The sequence below is a fragment of the Cucurbita moschata genome, unplaced genomic scaffold (genome assembly GCF_002738365.1).
Source record: "Cucurbita moschata cultivar Rifu unplaced genomic scaffold, Cmos_1.0 Cmo_Scf00012, whole genome shotgun sequence".
Classification (NCBI taxonomy): Eukaryota; Viridiplantae; Streptophyta; class Magnoliopsida; order Cucurbitales; family Cucurbitaceae; genus Cucurbita; species Cucurbita moschata.
Window position 1 is genome coordinate 3,250,456 of NW_019268528.1, and position 17,536 is coordinate 3,267,991.

Genomic DNA, 17,536 nt, shown 5'->3' on the forward strand with positions numbered 1-17,536 from the left:
TAAATTCTTGTACGTCAAACAATATCAAAAGGGTTGGTTTCATTGGTGCATTTTCAAAAGTAGTTGGTTATGTCTCTTCTAAGCTTTGAACTGCTATTCACCCTTAAACTACTTGAATGTGCCTATTTAAGTCGTGAGCTTGGCGGTCTTGGTATGTGGGATATTACTGGACGCCAAGACCCTAAGAAAAGTTCAAGAAGCTATACACTCTGAAAAGAAAGAACTGAGCCAAATTATCTCATGTGATGATACTTCTAGGCAGCAGAGACTCCATATTGCAATGCACTATTAATCTTAATGGTGGCTTAGATTGCCAAAAACAAGTTTAAATGAGAATTTGCAACCTTAGAGGGGTGACCTCTACATGTGTTATCTTGATCCGTTTGGATAAGTCCTAGCTTCAGCTTCGTTAGTTGTTTGTATTGACATGTGCATATTCCGAAGTAGTCTCAAATAGGATTGTCCTCCTTTTCACATGGTCAGGCGTAAAAAAAGTTCCACGTTGGTTAGGTGAGGGATAGAACCATAGTACTTCAGTGAGGATAATTATCTCAATTAGTACGAGACTTTTGAGTGGTTTAAAAAGTAAAGTCATATAAGCTTATGCTCAAAGTGGATAATATCGTATCGACGTGGGAAATATATAATTAAATTTGTATATTTCTATTATTTATATTGCTCTCCCAATAGTGTATCAGAGCTTTTGGTTCAAGAGTCCTGGGATCGTGGGTGGCTGTAGAGAGTAATAGCCCATTCATTTGAATGGAAAATAGAAATGCATCTTCAATGTACACATAGCTTCAAGTAGGATTTATGTCATAAAACCTAGTGATTAATTATTTAATAATAATTTTGATTATTTTACTTGTTATTTAATATTGTCCATCATATTAAAAATCCAGTATAATTTTGAAGAATCTATAGTTGATATACAAGAGAATACGATCCGGTAATAACCTACAAGATTTATAATATATGAATAAGATTGGGTGTTTTATCCTAATAACATTTTTTATACAATCGGGTTTATAATTATTACATATGATTTGATCAAAACCATTCATTTGGAGACATGTAGGTCTAGATCACGACATATTTAATCTCTCTTTACAAATTCGTTAATAGAGAAGGTTAATATATTTTTAGGATGATCATATGCGACTCGATCTTAGTCTTGAGTAAGTTATGAACTTCTATCTATGATGGCTTATCCTTGAACTCAATATGCTTACATTTTAGGGAGTTGATCAAATAGGGAGTTGAGAGTATTGGATGATGAAAATCGGGCATTTTGTGGAAGCCCAAAGCAAAGTCATGAGAGCTTATACTTAAGGTGGACAATATCATACCATTGTGGAGAGTCGTGATTCCTAACATGGTATCAGAGCCGTGCCCTAAACTTAGTCGTGCCAATAGATTGGTAAATCCTCAAATATCGAACAAAGGAGTCAAGCCTCCTCGAAGCAGTAAAAAATGACTAAGATTTCAAAGGAGTCAAACCTCAATCAAGGGGAGGCGCACTTTGTTCGAGGGGAGATGTTGGGTGATGAAAGTCCCACATCGGCTAATTTAGGAGATGTGGGTTCCGAGCACAAATAATTGAACATTAAAAAATAATAAAAAAGATGAGGATGAGAGAGAGGGAAACCCTAGATTTGATGAAGACAATTGTGAAGAAAGCTTTGAGAAAAAGAAAGTAAAAGACAGAGAGAGTTGCGTTTTGAGGTATTGATGGGAAATAGGATATGAAAATTACGCAAATTTGGCGGCATGTCTTTGGGATTCAATTAGGGTTGTTGTTGGACTTGTATTTTAAAACATTATCATCAATATTGCATTGCCTTCACGGATAAGGCAGCACAGATTGAAGCCCTTCTTTTTTGATTTTGATATCCACAATGGCTTTGTCGGGTCTTCTTCTCACACTCCCTGACATTCCCTTTGTTTTTCAATTCAAATCCAATGTATCATCATAATCTATACCTCCATATTAGTCTAAATGCCCAAATACCAATGTCACGAGACCCCTCAAAATTTTATCGTTTACTTCAATGGGTTAAGATATGAGTATCGGGTCAAAAGCTTAAATGTTTACGTGTAACCGCCCAATCCCACCGCTACCAAATATTGTCTTCTTTGAGCTTTTCCTTTTGCCCTTTCTCTTTTCACTTTTATAAAGAATGCTTTCCCAAAAGAAGACAATATACACTAGTAGTGGGCTTGAGCGGTTACAAATGGTATCAGAGCCAGATATCGGACGATGTGCAAGCGAGCCTGAGCCCCGAAGGAGGGTGGACACGAGGCGGTGTGCTAGTAAGGACGTTGGGTTCAAAAGGGGGGGTGGATTAGGGGGTCTCACATCGACTAGAGAAGAGAATGAGTGCCAACGAAGACGCTGGGTCTAGGGGGATGGATTGTGGGGTACCATATCGATTAGAGAAGGAAACGAGTGCCAACGAGAATGCTGAGCCCCGAATGGGAGTGGATTGTGAGATCCCATGTCAGTTGGGGAGGAGAACGAAGCATTCTTTATAAGAGTGAAAAACTAGCATAGCATTTTAAATACCTTGAGAAGAAGTACGAAAGGAAGTCCTGATAACTCAAAAAAATTAAATCAACTCAATTCAACTCATATACTTTGGGTCGGATTGTGTTTAAATAAATGAAACTTTACCTCTCTTAAAATTAAATCGAGTTAAATTAAATCACCTAAATTTATTGTTTTTTTTTTTTAAGAAAATATTTGTTACTTTTAATTTTGTAATTATTTTTTCATTAATTTATTCTCAAACGGTTAGCCTAATATTTTTCAAAATATATATCAAAATTGAGATGAAAAATCTTAATTTAAAGTTTGAAAATAAATAAAATTATATTCTACGAATAATATAATATTCTATTAAACTAAATAAAATCAGGTTAGATTCATTATTTAATTTGAATTGAAAAATTTTATAACAAAAATATTTTATTAAGTCTAAGAAATATTTTAATTTGATCGACCCAATTCAACTCATCAACACCGTTTCTAGTTTGAATTGAATTTTGTTTTTGTTATCTTATATCTTATTACGTAGGCTATTAAATATCCACGTTAGTGTCAAATGTCAAAAGCTTACTTTTCAAGGAATATCACTAAAATATTCATACACGTCCATAAATATGATTCTTAATAATATTAGATATCAAGAAGGTAATGAATACATTTGTTCAAATTATTATCCTTAAGTTCTATGTTCAATAGCTACATCGATATTGTATATCATATTAAGCTTTTTTCGTAGCATTGAAGAGTCTCTTCCAATCTGTTATGAATTGTTGGAAATCACTTCTCGGTTCGTTGATTCTCGCATCTTCTTTGTCGTGGTCTCTCCTACTTTTTTCACGGGATGAGGTCGTACCACCTCCTTGTGTTTGGTGTCTTTTTCGTCGAGATAGTAACGTTTCAAGTTATTGACATGGACAACAGGGGTAGTCTACATCAGTAATTGGATCTTATATGATGCCTTCTGGATAAGATAGATTGGTTCATGATATTTTCGCACCAGTCTCTAGTCCTTATTGTTTGAAATCAGATTGATCTGACCTCAACTTGATCATTACTCTCTCTTCTTCTTGAAATTTTTGTGGCCAACGCTTCCGACTGACCCTTATCTTCATCTGTCTCGATGGTATTTTTGCGTAAACATGAGTTGATTCAAAGGTTTGTCTATGACTTCATCTTTCAATGGAGGTGTTGGCTTGTTGTCTCTCCCCATGATTTAGGTGATCATTAACAAGAGTTTTTGTATGTCTAATTAATGAGCCTGATTGTTAACTAGTCATTTTGCTATTTGTAGAATTCAGCTAGCTCAGATGAGCCATATGATAGCTGTTTGTGGCTGGCGATCTATTCCTGAACATAAAATCAATCTCGTCATTTATCTCTTCATGTGGGGATAAACTCTTTGTCTGACCTTTTTGCCTTGCATCGTGGTGTTCTTATAGTGGCCGCAAGGTTTAGTTGGCTCACTCGAGTTTCCCTCTTCGACTACGACAATGGCAGTAAGCATAGGTTCGTCATAGCTAAGATCCTTTCTCAACTGTAGTGTCAACATCATCTTCACCCCTTACTACTAAATATTATGAAAATAACTTTGTGTTCAAGTAGAAAATTCACACCTAACATGATGTTGAAGTCGTCCATTTTGACAATCACAAAATCAGTTCTCCCATCCAATTCTCTATCTTGATCGGAGTTCTTTTCGCAATCTCTAAGACAAGTATAGTTGCTGAATTGATAGATTTCATATGCATTGTATCTCGATGTGATATGATGTTTAAGTGTTTCGCTTCGATCTCTGTCATGAAGTTGTAGGTGGCTCCAAAGTTGATAATAGTGTTCTTGGACGCTTTGTGGTTGACCCAAGCCTCAACATATATATGACCGTGTTCCACTGGCTGTTCTATCTCACTTATTCTCTTCTAGAGGGCAGATAAATACTTTAGGGCCGCCATGCGGGAGTTTTCTACATTTTTTACTAGTTGTGTTTCAACTTTCTTAGTCTCATACTCAACTTCTCAGTTCAATTCCAAATTTTACTACGAATGGGCACTCGATTTCTCGGTGGGCCCCATTGCATATGAAGTAAGACGGGGATCCTTGGCTTTGAGTGTTACTATTCTGGCTGTGAGGTATCCGCCGTAGAGTTATACTTCTCTGTTGGGAGGACGCGCATTCCCCTCCTCCGCGTTCAAGTCCGTCCCTCCCCACCTTTGGGGGAGTTGGGTCGATAGTTTATATTACCCTAACTTACAAAAATCTAGTTCTGTCTTTCGTCTTGGGATTAATCATTGCTAAGGTTAAATAGTTGTACGATGATAACATAGATCGTAAAAAGGTCTTGAACCCTTTGTTCGTACAATTTGGTTTTCGCCCACAGCTTTAACCCCTCAACAAAACTGAAAACCTTGTTTTTCTTAAGGCATATCACGAATATTTAACATAAGCCTAGAAAACTACTTATTGTAGTCTTGGATATTGCTAGTATGCCTCAACTCCCTTAATTTACTTCTTGCGACTATCTCAACATTCTCTAGGAAGAACTGAGAGCGGAATTCTAGTTCTAAGCTCTCCCAAGTGTCCACAGTACATCGACCATCTTGAATGTCCATGTACTTGGATTTTCACCACAACTTTGCATCTTCAACTAGATGCCTTGAAGCCAAAGTGACCTTTGTTTCTTTTGCCACGATATTTTTGGCTCGAAAGAATTGTTCGAAGTCAAAGATAAAGTTCTCTAGAGTCATGGTACTCGAACCCCACAGAAGGGCATGGACTTTTTAGGTCCTTTACCTTGTTGAATACTACACTCATAGCTGAGTTTGGTTCCCTATTTCTCTCAAGGTGAGGTTTATTCTTGCACTCAAATCCGCCACTTCAGCCTTGACCACTCCAAGGGCTGCTCTCAAATCCTCAGACATTTTTTAGACCATCTGAATGATCGCTTATTGGGCATTGTCTAAGTTCTCGATGTGTTCCTCCATCCGGGCAACAGATCCCGTCGAGTTATCTCTACGCTTGAAGCAATCAGCAGTTGTGGCCTTGTTTTCGAGAGCCTCGACCCTAATCATTAATTTCAGGATAGACATTGCCTCAATACAACCCGTCATCTCGTTGATCCTATTGGTTTTAGCAACAATCTCATTCATGCGATATTCCAAAAGTCTGATTCCATCAGGAACTTCACTCAGGTAGGATAACTAATTTTCAATCTCTATTAATCAGTGAGTCTAGGACTTGCCTAGTTGTTTTACATCAAACATGTTTGTGTACTACGATTCAGGGAGTAGACTCAACTCTGATACCACTTGTGACAATTGCACTATTACAACAGCGGGATAACGATTGTGCGACACTTGTTCTAACCTAACAAACAAGTTAGACATGTGAAACCCGGACTTCACGGACAATGTTAGCGTATGCTCGAGCCTCGAGTCACATTTGAGAGAATTATTTTAGAAAATGTGAGCGAAGAAATATGTTAAAAAAAATTAAAGAAAGAAATTTTATAAGGTAAAAGCAAACAAGCAACAACTTTTTTGATAGCATATAACCTAGGTTGGAAGAATTGACACTAGTTACATCCTCTTATAGTACCTTTTGGAGCATTTTATCCCACGTGGGTGTAGACATGAATTTGTTGACCGGTCATGCACCCTTGTATTGACACAACAAGATTATTATAGGCCTATCTAACATGAAAACAAGTAAAATGGGTATAGGAGAGTCATGCGACCATGGACAACACATCCTAAACAAGCATAATCGAGACATCCGACATGCAACCATAGACAACACGCCTTTGACAAGCATGACTGTGACACTGAACACAACAGTAACATGACAGCGATTGGAGACCTCAAGCTGTGTGACTCTAAAGAGAGTTGACCTCTCTCAATAAGCTAGGATTCTATTCATGATTAGAGATGGAGACAGAAAAATATAATCTTTGTCTCCCATCCCATTTAGATATTCACTATCTTCTCCATTCAACTTTTAAATGAGAACTCCTTATCCTGTTTGGTGTGAATCTCTAAGGATCTATGACTCCATGGATTAAATAAACATCTCTATAGTAAAAACTTATTATCATATCAACTTAGAAGAATTCTATTCATAGAAAAATAATTTAATGCTTAGAAAATTAATTTATTGACTCCAAAATTCTACCATTGAAAATTTGGCAATCTATAAAGCTAGTATAACTTATTTGGCGTGTTTAAATAAAAACATCGTGTTTGTTGACTCGACTCACGTGATAAAAAAAACAAAGTTTAATTTTTGCATAAATAACCATGCCTCAAATTATTTGTCACTATGCATTTTTAACCTACTAAATGAAACTCTTGCAACGATGGAATTTTATATTAACAAATTCTTAAATTTTAAAAATTTTAAATAAATTTTTTAACGGGTCTTAAATAAATATCTAATATATTCAATATTTTAAAAAATAGAACGTGGTCGAATAGATTAGTGACTTATCATTAAATATAAAATTAAAAGTTTACGACTTTTTATTAATTATTTACCGAAAATTTATATATTTTTAATAATCACTACATAAAAATTTAAGATATTTTTGAAGTTCGTGAAAATTTTAGTTCGAGAAGCTTCTTCTCTCTTTCGCTTCTATTTTTTTAAGTGTGGAAAAGAATATATTTTTCTATTTTTTATTTAATTTAAGGGAAAAAAACCAAGGGTAGAATTGTCCTTTCCTTTATTATTGGCTCCACTATCTATAGTGAATATAAAAAGGATAATGAAGGGGGTAACCATTTATAACCATTTTTAAAATACTTCCATTTATTATTTTTATTTCATTAAACTTAAAAAATAAAAAATAAAAAATAAAAAATAAAAAATGTTGTTATGTAGGAGAAATTTTACCCTCATTTTACCATTATTATTATTATTATTTTAAAATATTTTCATAATTAGTAAAATTCAAAGCTAGGGTTATTTTTTTATCATTTTTATTATTTAATCGAATAATTTTGAACCATTTGTCGTATATGTGACTGTTTTGAAACATACAAAAACACGTGCCTTGCACGTGAATAACAACCAACATTTTAATAATTTAAAAACTAATATTTTTTGGGAACATAAAAAGGGGAAATATAAAAGTCAAAAATACTACAAACTTCGCTCAAAATAGGCGTTATATATATAAATATAAGCCCTACCTAAATAATCCAACTATCATAAATATTTTATATATATATATATATTTATAAATAAAAATAAAATGGAAACGACGTCGTAATGTGGTAGGGACATTCATAAATTAATGAGAGTTTTACATGAATAAACTCCTAATAATCGCTGCCTCAGCGCTGTCGTTTTCTGTTGCTGCTAAAAGCTGTGACAATCGCTCACTTAAATCATCCACTTCCCTATGTAAGTTCCTTATGTAGTTGCATGTTTCTTGCAGCACCTTTGAAGCCGATACCTATACCAATAAATCAAATCAAATCAAATAACGTTACGGGTTTTCGATTTAAATTAATCGAAACTATCGAATATAAAAGAGTGTACACGGGTTGATTGGGTTAAGTTAGAAAAATCTTTTAAACCAACCGAAAATTCGAGTTAGTTAGATTAGTGACCCGAGCATCTTGAATAAAACTCACAACTCAACCTAATTTAGGAAATAGTCATGGGTTTATAATCAAAGAATACTCTCTCCATTGGTGTGACGGCTTTTGGGGAAACCCTAAAGGCAAAGTCACGAGAGTTTATGCTCAAAGTGGACAATATTATTGTGGAGAGTCGTGTTCAACTAAAATCTCATAAATTTCAAATATCAAAACATTTACTTTTCGCAAAACATCACTCAAATCACGAGTCAACCCTACTGATTCGAAAATAGGGTTATAACCTTAATGGTTGTAACCTTTGACTCGACCAATAACATGTCAATTTACAAACTAAATCGAATCATATGAGCGAATTCGGTAACTAAGATTAATCTAGTTATCGAGTCATATGAACCCGTACGTAAAAGTGAGATAGTTAGTAAGGGAGGGGGAGAATTTGGGGTATGAAATCAAAAACTCCCCCAGCTGCAATGCTGGTGGAAGGGAAACAAAAGGAGACCCACAAGCCGACATGTCGGCAGAGAGAGTTAATAAGCTTGGTAGAAAAAGAAAATGAAAAAATTATTAATTACCTTATGGGAACGAGTATTACGAATCTCAGGGATGAGGCGCTGCAACTTGGAAACAAGATCACTGATTTGGTCGTCAGAGATTTGAGCCCCTGAGGAGTTTCTGGAACGAGAGGATCTTCTGCTAGACATTATACTCTTACGAGAGAGAGAGAGAGAGAGAGAGAAACGACGACGTTATGGGGATGAATGCAGAGAGATATGGAGTGCAACTTGTATATATAGAGAGAGAACCCGGAGAGAGAGAGAGAGAGAGCGAAGGGTTTAGGGACAGAGAGATAAGTAGAGAGAGGGGGTTGCTGGGGTTAAAGCAGACAATTGCATGGGAGAAATCGGTGGCCGAATTTGCGTGTTTACTACGTCCTTAAACTAACTCACCTCTTAAACTTTTAATTTTGTGTCTAATAAATATCGATGTCGGAGGTAAAAAGGTATAATGAACGAGTAACATGTCGACGGGAATTTAAAATCGGGACGGGATAGAGAGAGAAAAGGAGCAGGTGGTTCGTCGTCCATACTGTCTATTTCTGAGGCTGTCGCCAAAATGGGGCATGAGTTCAAGTGGGTTAAGGAAAATATGCTTGTGTATCTGCCTACTTAAAGGCCCTCTCTGTGTCATTCTCCCCCAGCAAACCATGTTACCTCTTCCAACTTCCAATCTAAATGATGTGCGTCAGTTAAAGGGTTCGACCGATTTAAATTATTTGTGAGATTCTGTATCAATTAGAGAAAGGAACGAGTGCTAGTGAGGACGTTGGACTCCGAGCAGGGTGGATTGTGAAATCCCACCTCAGTTTGAGGAGGAAAACAAATTATTCTTTTATAAGGGTGCAAAAACATCTCCCTATTAGACTCAATTAAAATCTCAAAAAAAATCTAAAAAGAACTATACCTGCTAACAGTGAGTTTGAATTTTTTTTTTTTTTTTTTTGTTCGGGTTGGATTGAATTTTCAAAAAATTTGATTTGGTTGGTAGATTGACATTTATTTGGTTGGGTCGATCCAACCAACTGACTCTACTTTAAAAAATATTTTTTAATATTTAATATTAATAATGTAATCCATAAATATATGATATTTGAAATTTTTTTTTTGAAAGGGATAATTATGATTTTTTTAAAAAATGTTTTGATTTTCTTAACAAAAGAAACTCACAACTTTTTTTATTTATTTATTTTATAATTATATATAATAAAAGCTAAAATGATGAGCCTTTTAGTCATTATTATAGTTTCAAATGATTGTAATAATACATTTCATTAATTACAACTTGAATACTTAATAACAAGATCTGTTCACTCATTAACAAATAATTAGGTATGATTATATAATCATGTGACAAATTTTTAAATTAAACCGTCACTCATCAAACTAAACTTCAAAAATTAAAAAACTGACATTTGAGTACGATTTTAATTTTTATAACGTGTCACTTTCAACATTTTTATCGATTAAAAATCAAGCCTCATGAATTAGTTTGACCAAGACTCAACTCAATCTTTGACCCAGTAGTTGAATTTGCAATAGAATTTTTTCAAATCCAAATATTTCAGTTTTGGATCAAAAGGGACGTCTTCACCTATTCTGTTCCGATCCATCGTTCTCGATATTAATCTATAATTACCGTTCATAATTTAAATTTATATTTTTTATATTGCTTTTTATGTGACTATATAGTATAAGAAGTTAATTAATATTAAGTAGATAGTTCATGTAGGTGAGTAGGTTTAATAAATATTGTAGACTTTATATTAAAAAAAGTTAAAAGCATAAAACAAGAGATCCTATAGTATACTAGAAAGATTTAGTACAAATTTAATTATAATTTTATTTATTTTATTTTGAATTTGATTTTAGGGTAATATAAAAAAAATGAAAGGAGGAAGGTGTGGCTGAGGTTTGATGCTAAGAACGACAAAGTTGACCGGTCAGATTAAGATTAAAAAAAATATATATATATATATATATAAAATAAAAGATTAATATTATTAATTTAGGGTTTTAATGGGAGTGATTTCGATGCCTCGTGTCACGACACCGCACGTGTCGTCTTGTGAACTCTGCACAAAATCCAAACCTATTTGGTGGAACGACGCCGTGTTTGGTCTACTACTTAAATCTAGGATTTTCTTTTTTGACAAATATTATATTATTTTTCTAAATATTTAATATTATAATTGTTTAAATTTCATACTCACATAAATATTTTATTTTTTGTTTTTTATTTTCTTCCCCTCGCTTTTTTTCGATACTCAGAACGTTTTTTTTAATCTCATATATTCCCTATTTTCCGATTATGACGTCATTTTCTTAGCAACCAATCAAATAGGACAGAAAGCTTCAAGTCCAAGTATAAAATCCTACAAAATCCCACTAAATCTCGGAATCAAAATCTTCTCTTAAAACTTGCAAAAGCTATGAATTGTTGAATACGAAATGAGTGATAAAGTCATCTATGATCACGTAATACCGTCTTAATTTGAAATGTAAAATGATTGTTGGATGATGAAAGTCTCACATTACTAATTTAGAAAATGATCATGGATTTATAATCAAAGAATACTCCATCCGTTAGTATGAGGCCTTTTAGTAATCCCAAACCAAAACCATGAGAGTTTATGCTCAAAGTGTACAATATCATACCATTGTGAAGGGTCGTGTTCATCTCATTTGTTTTTTTTTTCTCTTCTCTCTTATTGGTTGTCTTCAAAGTTACGAGTCAAATTCTCGACATGTCTTTATTTTCGTGTATCGAATATATAACTCATACTCATTGTATTTTTTTTACTTTTTTCTTAATTGATCTCATATGGTTTCCTTTACAAGTACGTAATCGAGTCTAGGAAGAAAAATGACAAAAATATCCCTCTTGAGTTCACTTTGACCATTTTTTTTTTCTAATTTTTTTACTTCTCAACATTTTTCTAAACATTTTTCTCTTCTACCTCATCTTAAAATTCAACATCTAAAATTCTCGATAAAATTCTACAACTTTGAATTTTTAAAAAAAATTTGAGAATTTAATTCTTAACTGAGTCTTACAAAAAGGCAAAGAATAGTGTGGGGGCCATAACCATAAGAAATGAACGAGGCATTAATTTTTTCAATTAATAGATTTATAAAGGGATTAAATATTTTGTTGCCCTTATACAAATTCATTATATAGGATAACATTACTCACGTATCTGAAATATTCAATTTAAATTATTGTTAACAATTAGAAAGTGGATCGTATAAATAGAGTTACTAAAATAATGCACCCAAACTTGTTTATATATTATAAACCCTTTAAATTATTAATCAAATATCATCGTCATCATCTCTTACATCAATTATATACTATTCAAAATTACACTAACCTTATAATTTTCATAGGATAATATTGAATAAATAAAATAATTATTAATGAATAATTTTTTTTGAAAAAAAAACTATATAATATAATATAAATACTCACCTGTGTGACAGGTGAGAATACTTACTACTATACTCCAACGAGTTATTTGTTAATTTATTTATATCAATTAATATATTTGAACTAATTTAAAGATTTAATAGGATGTTTATATTCCTCACAAAATATTCCTCCTTATACATTAAAGAGTAGGAAGTGCCACATAATATTTTCTATTAAATTATTCAATTTCTTCAACTTTTTAATTTTTGTTCACTAACCTTAATATATAAAAATCTGAAATGAATGTTACATGAGAAAAATGAAGAAAGAATAAATACTAAAGTCAAAAGTATTGGATACAAAAAGTTGCATAATTCACACCTTTCTTGTTTATTTAATGATAATAAATCATTTAAAGCAATTTTATTATTTTCTTTCTTAAAACAAAAAATCACACTATATAAATACATAAAATTACTTCCTTGTCTCAAAGGAGGAGGAGTTGCACATAATGTATTAAACGAACCGTTTAGACTTAATAAATGTAAATCAAAAAGGATTAAACGCCGTTGCCGGGGATCGAACCCGGGTCACCCGCGTGACAGGCGGGAATACTTACCACTATACTACAACGACTCATTTATTAATTGATTTTGAAATAATTAACAAATTATTTATTTATTTATTGTCGACTCACATTTATTTTATTTTCACTTATAATTATGAAATTATTTTATATATTATCTACAATCTTTTTTTAAACCAAAATAAGGGTTTTTTATTTTTATTTTTTTTATTAGTTAAATTTATTTTCAATAAATAAACAAAATAAGAGTAATAATATCACTTCATATTTATTTTTATTTCTTTCGTTTTAATCCTAATAATGGATCGGCTTGTTGTAATGATTATATTTTTTTCGTTATATGCTTAATTACTTAAATTTTAATTGAAAATAGAAATATTGAGTCGATTTCTTAGACTCACACGGCCGCTTTAAAATAAAAATCCAAAAGAAAGTAAATTCGATTAGGCAGGGAGATACATTATTGGAAGTTTTCACATGTGATTAGGATCATAATTGAATCTCCGTTCATATTAACATCTTTCCACAACTTTTTGCACGTATTTTTCAAACAAAAAGCTCACTACAAATTTCACGATACATACAAAAGTATAAAAGGACAATGACAGCACGACTCCAACATTTATTCATTTTCCACTCTAGATACTTGAAACTAGCCGAGCCTAAAACGTAGTCGAGTTTGTGAATTATACATTTTTGTCCCTCACAATGATTATAGCCACACCCATTTTAGGACTTTCTTTACATTAAATATACGTAGTTTTTTCGGTTTAAACGTTTTTGGTTTATTCATTTTTTTAGTTTAACAATTACAGATAAAATCCGAACATTTTTATAGAATTGGCGTTCAAAAAGTCAAAAAAAGTCATTAATGTTACACTTTATTCAACTATGTCATGTTGAAGAGAAGGTACAAATCATGTGGTGTATGCACCTTGCACTAGCACCTAGTTAATAATTATTTATTTAGTACGTTTTACTCAATAATCACTAATTTATACCTCAAATTGTTTTTCTCGATTTGATATTGGCACTCGAGATTAAACATTTTCACCTTAAATATCGCTGATTCTCTAATGAATAATTTATAAACAAAGTCTCTCGGAGACCAATTTTACTATTGTCTTCGTCTTTTTAATCATGGTTCGAGATTCGATGCCTAAAAATTTATATAGATCAAACGATTGTCATTAAAAACAATCTTAGTCACAACCATAATATTTTTCTCTCTTGATATGTTTTTCTAGTATTAGTCTTTGCAACAATATTATGTTAATAAAGAGGGATAAAAGTTAAGGGTATGACTCTAATGTCATGATAGAAATTGGGCTTCCCAAAAGGTCTCGTCTAATGGAGATGTATTCCTTACTTATAAACTCATGATCGTTCCCAATGTGCGACTCCCTCCCAACAATCCTCCCCTTGAACAAGATTTTGAAGTTAAGTGCATTTTGGTAAGATTTTTTTTTTCTTTTCACGTGACATATTTTAACCTGCAATTTTGAAGGTCTCTCTACATTGCACTTTTTTTTTTGTTTGAAACTCGATGTGGGTATGAATTTTAAACGAGGTTCTTGAGAAACATAGGGTTAAACCATACATTTTTATTCTTTTTTATCCGCCATTTTAGAATCCCATCTTACCAATAGAGATAGTGTCCTCCCTTGAACCGTCGCTTGTCCAGTTTAGCACTATCTAAACACTCCCTCCTTTCCTGGAGCACATTGCTAGAGCCTTCCCTTGAACAGTCATTTATCTGTCTAGCACAAGTCTTCACTATGACTACAATCTCGAGCCTCACAACTTTTTTGTTTGACACCTAATACCATATTGTTCAATCTGAGTATAAACTCTTATGTCTCATACTAATGGATATACTCTACTCGAGATCTATTGCTTTGGTCAATTTGATTGAATAAGACATTTAGAAAACAAAGAGGGCCAAATTTGGGGAGACAAAAGACAGGGCAAGAACGTGATAACATTCAGAACCCAACAGAAGGCTCTTTATGAAGGATCTAAAGAGGTGGACACCAATAATTCAAGGTGAAAAAAAAGATGAAATTGAGATTTTGTTGGGTTTTTCCTTTTCTTTTGTACTAATTAACATGTGATCCTCTTGGTTCATTTGATGTCCAAAAACAGCTCCCCAAAGTGAATTCCCAAACAAAAGGAAAGAAGGGTAATGTGAGTGAAAATTGACCACCGTTTTCCCTGTCTGAAACCTTAACATGTGTGTTCTGTTATGGGGTTTGGTCATGTGGTCGTGTTTTGTTTCCTTTTGGCCTTTTCTCATATCTTTTTGGACATTCGGTCGGTGTTTCTCCAACTCTTATTCCATCGCCATTTTCAGCTTCCACTTCCTTCTTTTGTCACTTATTTCCATACATTTTTGGCATTATGCATAACTGTGTTTTGTATAAAAGTATTGTTAAAGTGTTCAATTTTACAGTTAAAAAGTGAGTTTTGGGAACCGCATTCAATCCTTTGTTGGATTACTGAACCTTTTGCCAAGCTCATCACCTAATGTTTGAGCAGCTCGTTGGATCCGATCAAAGTTTGGACAGAGCTTGAGCTCGGTATGGGCCGACCCATTAAACTAGCCAATCAAATATTAAGGACGTAAGTCGAAAAATTTGCTTGGGATTTAAGTGGCTTTAGAATAACCCATTAAAAGGACTCTACCGCTCCTAAAATTTTAATAGACGGCTTAATATAACACGATAAGGTTATGCTTGAAATTTCTGGTTATTGGGTTATGTTAAAGAGCTGTGAAATGATAAAAAATGTCCCTGTAATTATGCACCACTAATTTGTGACCCATTCTAATGGCATTGTTTCTAAGGGATTATGCAAAGTTTTAAGGTCATTAGAATATGTTGAGGGCTTAAACCAAGATTTTTTTTTGGGTAAATAACTAGAATATCTCATAAGAATTTTGAGATATTTCAAGATCTCGAGGTACTCCAAATATTGTGAAACTTTATATGGAGACCCATTTATGACCATAAGGGTAATTATGTGAGATCTCATAAGGGGATTCAAACATGTTTGAGGTGTGAACCATGAGAAAAAAAAGACAACTACATCTAAAGGCCCTTTATAAGAAATCAAGGTTTTTATGAATACAAGTGACAAAATAAATTAGGGAGCATTGTGATTTTGGCTTAGGCCAACCACGTAAGTGGTTATTGTTGGCTTAGTTGGATGACTTGTTTGTTGTATGAATGACATGTCCCCAGTGTCTCCTACATATGTCGTGTTTTATAATTGTTTGACGTGTGTATGTTATGTTTAAGCTATGAGATATGTTATATCGTAGTACAAGCTATGCTATGTTATCTGCTATACTATGATATGATTATACTATGTCATAAAACTATGTTATGCTATCAATGTTAAATTATGTTAATATGTCTGCTTTATGCTTATGACACAGTTATTGTAACGCCCGCTCATCGTCAACGCGATTAACAGGAGTTACCATCATCAACGACAACATATTCTAACACCCAATCATAATTTCAAAATATTTCTAAAAAAAAACATCCAGTAAAACATTTAAAACCAGTGCTATTTAAACTTAAAACAACCGAAGTAAATTCTTGACAACGAAAACATAATTACATAAACAAACCCAGACATGGATTCCCAGTAGTCTCTAGCCCGCTGGTCTCGTCCTCGGTTGGCCTGCATCATCTAAATCTGGAAAGAAAAGTTATAATAATTTTGATGAGTAATTAGATTACTCAGTAAGTAGCTAGCTTATCATTCACGGGTTCATAACTAATCTTTCCAGGTGTTTTTAAGCTTTATTCATCACTGACTCCTAGTTCTCTTACTAGGGTCATCTGTTCGTTAATGAGGTATCTCAGCTACCTCCAGCTAGGTTACTGACTCTCCTTCGATATGTTTATCTAGAATTTTCGGACTCATATGTAAGACTCGCTCTCAGTCAAATACGGCCCGTCTACTAATTGCTCTGGCGGCCTGTTTATCTCATATACCAACGGTCAGGAGTACTCATGCTCCCTGACTTAGCACACATCGCGTTGGCCAGGAACTCCGCGGGAATTAGTAGACTATCATACTCATATAAATAAGTCATAGCTCAACAACTAATAAGCATATCTAGAGTCATAACCTTTCCATTAACATGCATAACATACTCACAGTTACTGCATGCTTTCATACCTGTATCATGTTCAACACATAGAACATTCTGACAATCATTTATATCATGCTTACATCACAGGCAAGCAGTCACAATATACAATAAACACTCAATATCATCAAAGCTCATCATAACATACTAAGCTCTTAATCAGGTAAACGACATACTCACATGTTGTAAAACAAGTTAAGAACTAGTTCATAGATCGATACGCTACTTACCTGGTTTCGAATCCCTTTCTCTCTTGATTGTACATTTAATAGGGTATTTCAACACAATTCCTTCCAATTAGACCTATATTTCACTATTTTCAAGGTAAGTATAGGTCAATCTAGGTAGAACAGGTCAAAACAAATCGAACGGGACAAACCGGGAACCGAAATGATGCTTCACGCGCCCTCACATCCTCGGTGTGTCTGTCCCACGCGCCAGGAGCACGCCCAGTCGCGGCCCTCACGCGCCTGCGTATAGTGCACGCGCTTCTTCTTCTTCCTTGCGTTTTCTGAAATTTTCCCATCTTTTCTGTTAATACCTACTATATCCTGAAGCCATATCCTCCTTCTACGATTCGAATTTCATCCTGATTCCTTCTACAAATTTATAGATCTCCTTATTACGTTTCTAACAAGCCCTATTTCATAACTTATTATACAATACGAACCAAG

General features: G+C 33.6%; 1 protein-coding gene and 1 non-coding gene across 2 annotated transcripts; both read right to left on the reverse strand.

Annotated features, from left to right (window-relative positions):
• Positions 1-7,737: 7,737 nt before the first annotated feature.
• Positions 7,738-8,925, reverse strand: LOC111450613 (transcription factor PRE6-like). The gene is made up of 2 exons (XM_023090827.1): positions 8,718-8,925; positions 7,738-7,997 (listed from the first exon to the last, which is right to left on the reverse strand). The coding sequence occupies exons 1-2, from the start codon at positions 8,844-8,846 to the stop codon at positions 7,845-7,847; spliced, it is 282 nt and encodes a 93-aa protein (XP_022946595.1). The 5' UTR covers positions 8,847-8,925; the 3' UTR covers positions 7,738-7,844.
• Positions 8,926-12,675: 3,750 nt separating this feature from the next.
• On the reverse strand, positions 12,676-12,747 carry TRNAD-GUC. Its single transcript has one exon. It is a non-coding gene; the product is annotated as a tRNA-Asp (tRNA).
• Positions 12,748-17,536: the final 4,789 nt, after the last annotated feature.

What these genes read in the sequence shown, in the direction of transcription:
- LOC111450613 (XM_023090827.1), bottom strand. Translation starts at nt 8,846, where the DNA reads ATGTCTAGCAGAAGATCCTCTCGTTCCAGAAACTCCTCAGGGGCTCAA. An exon ending in GTAATACTCGTTCCCATAAG is followed by an intron (nt 7,998 to 8,717) that starts GTAATTAATAAT and finishes TTATTGGTATAG; the next exon opens with GTATCGGCTTCAAAGGTGCT.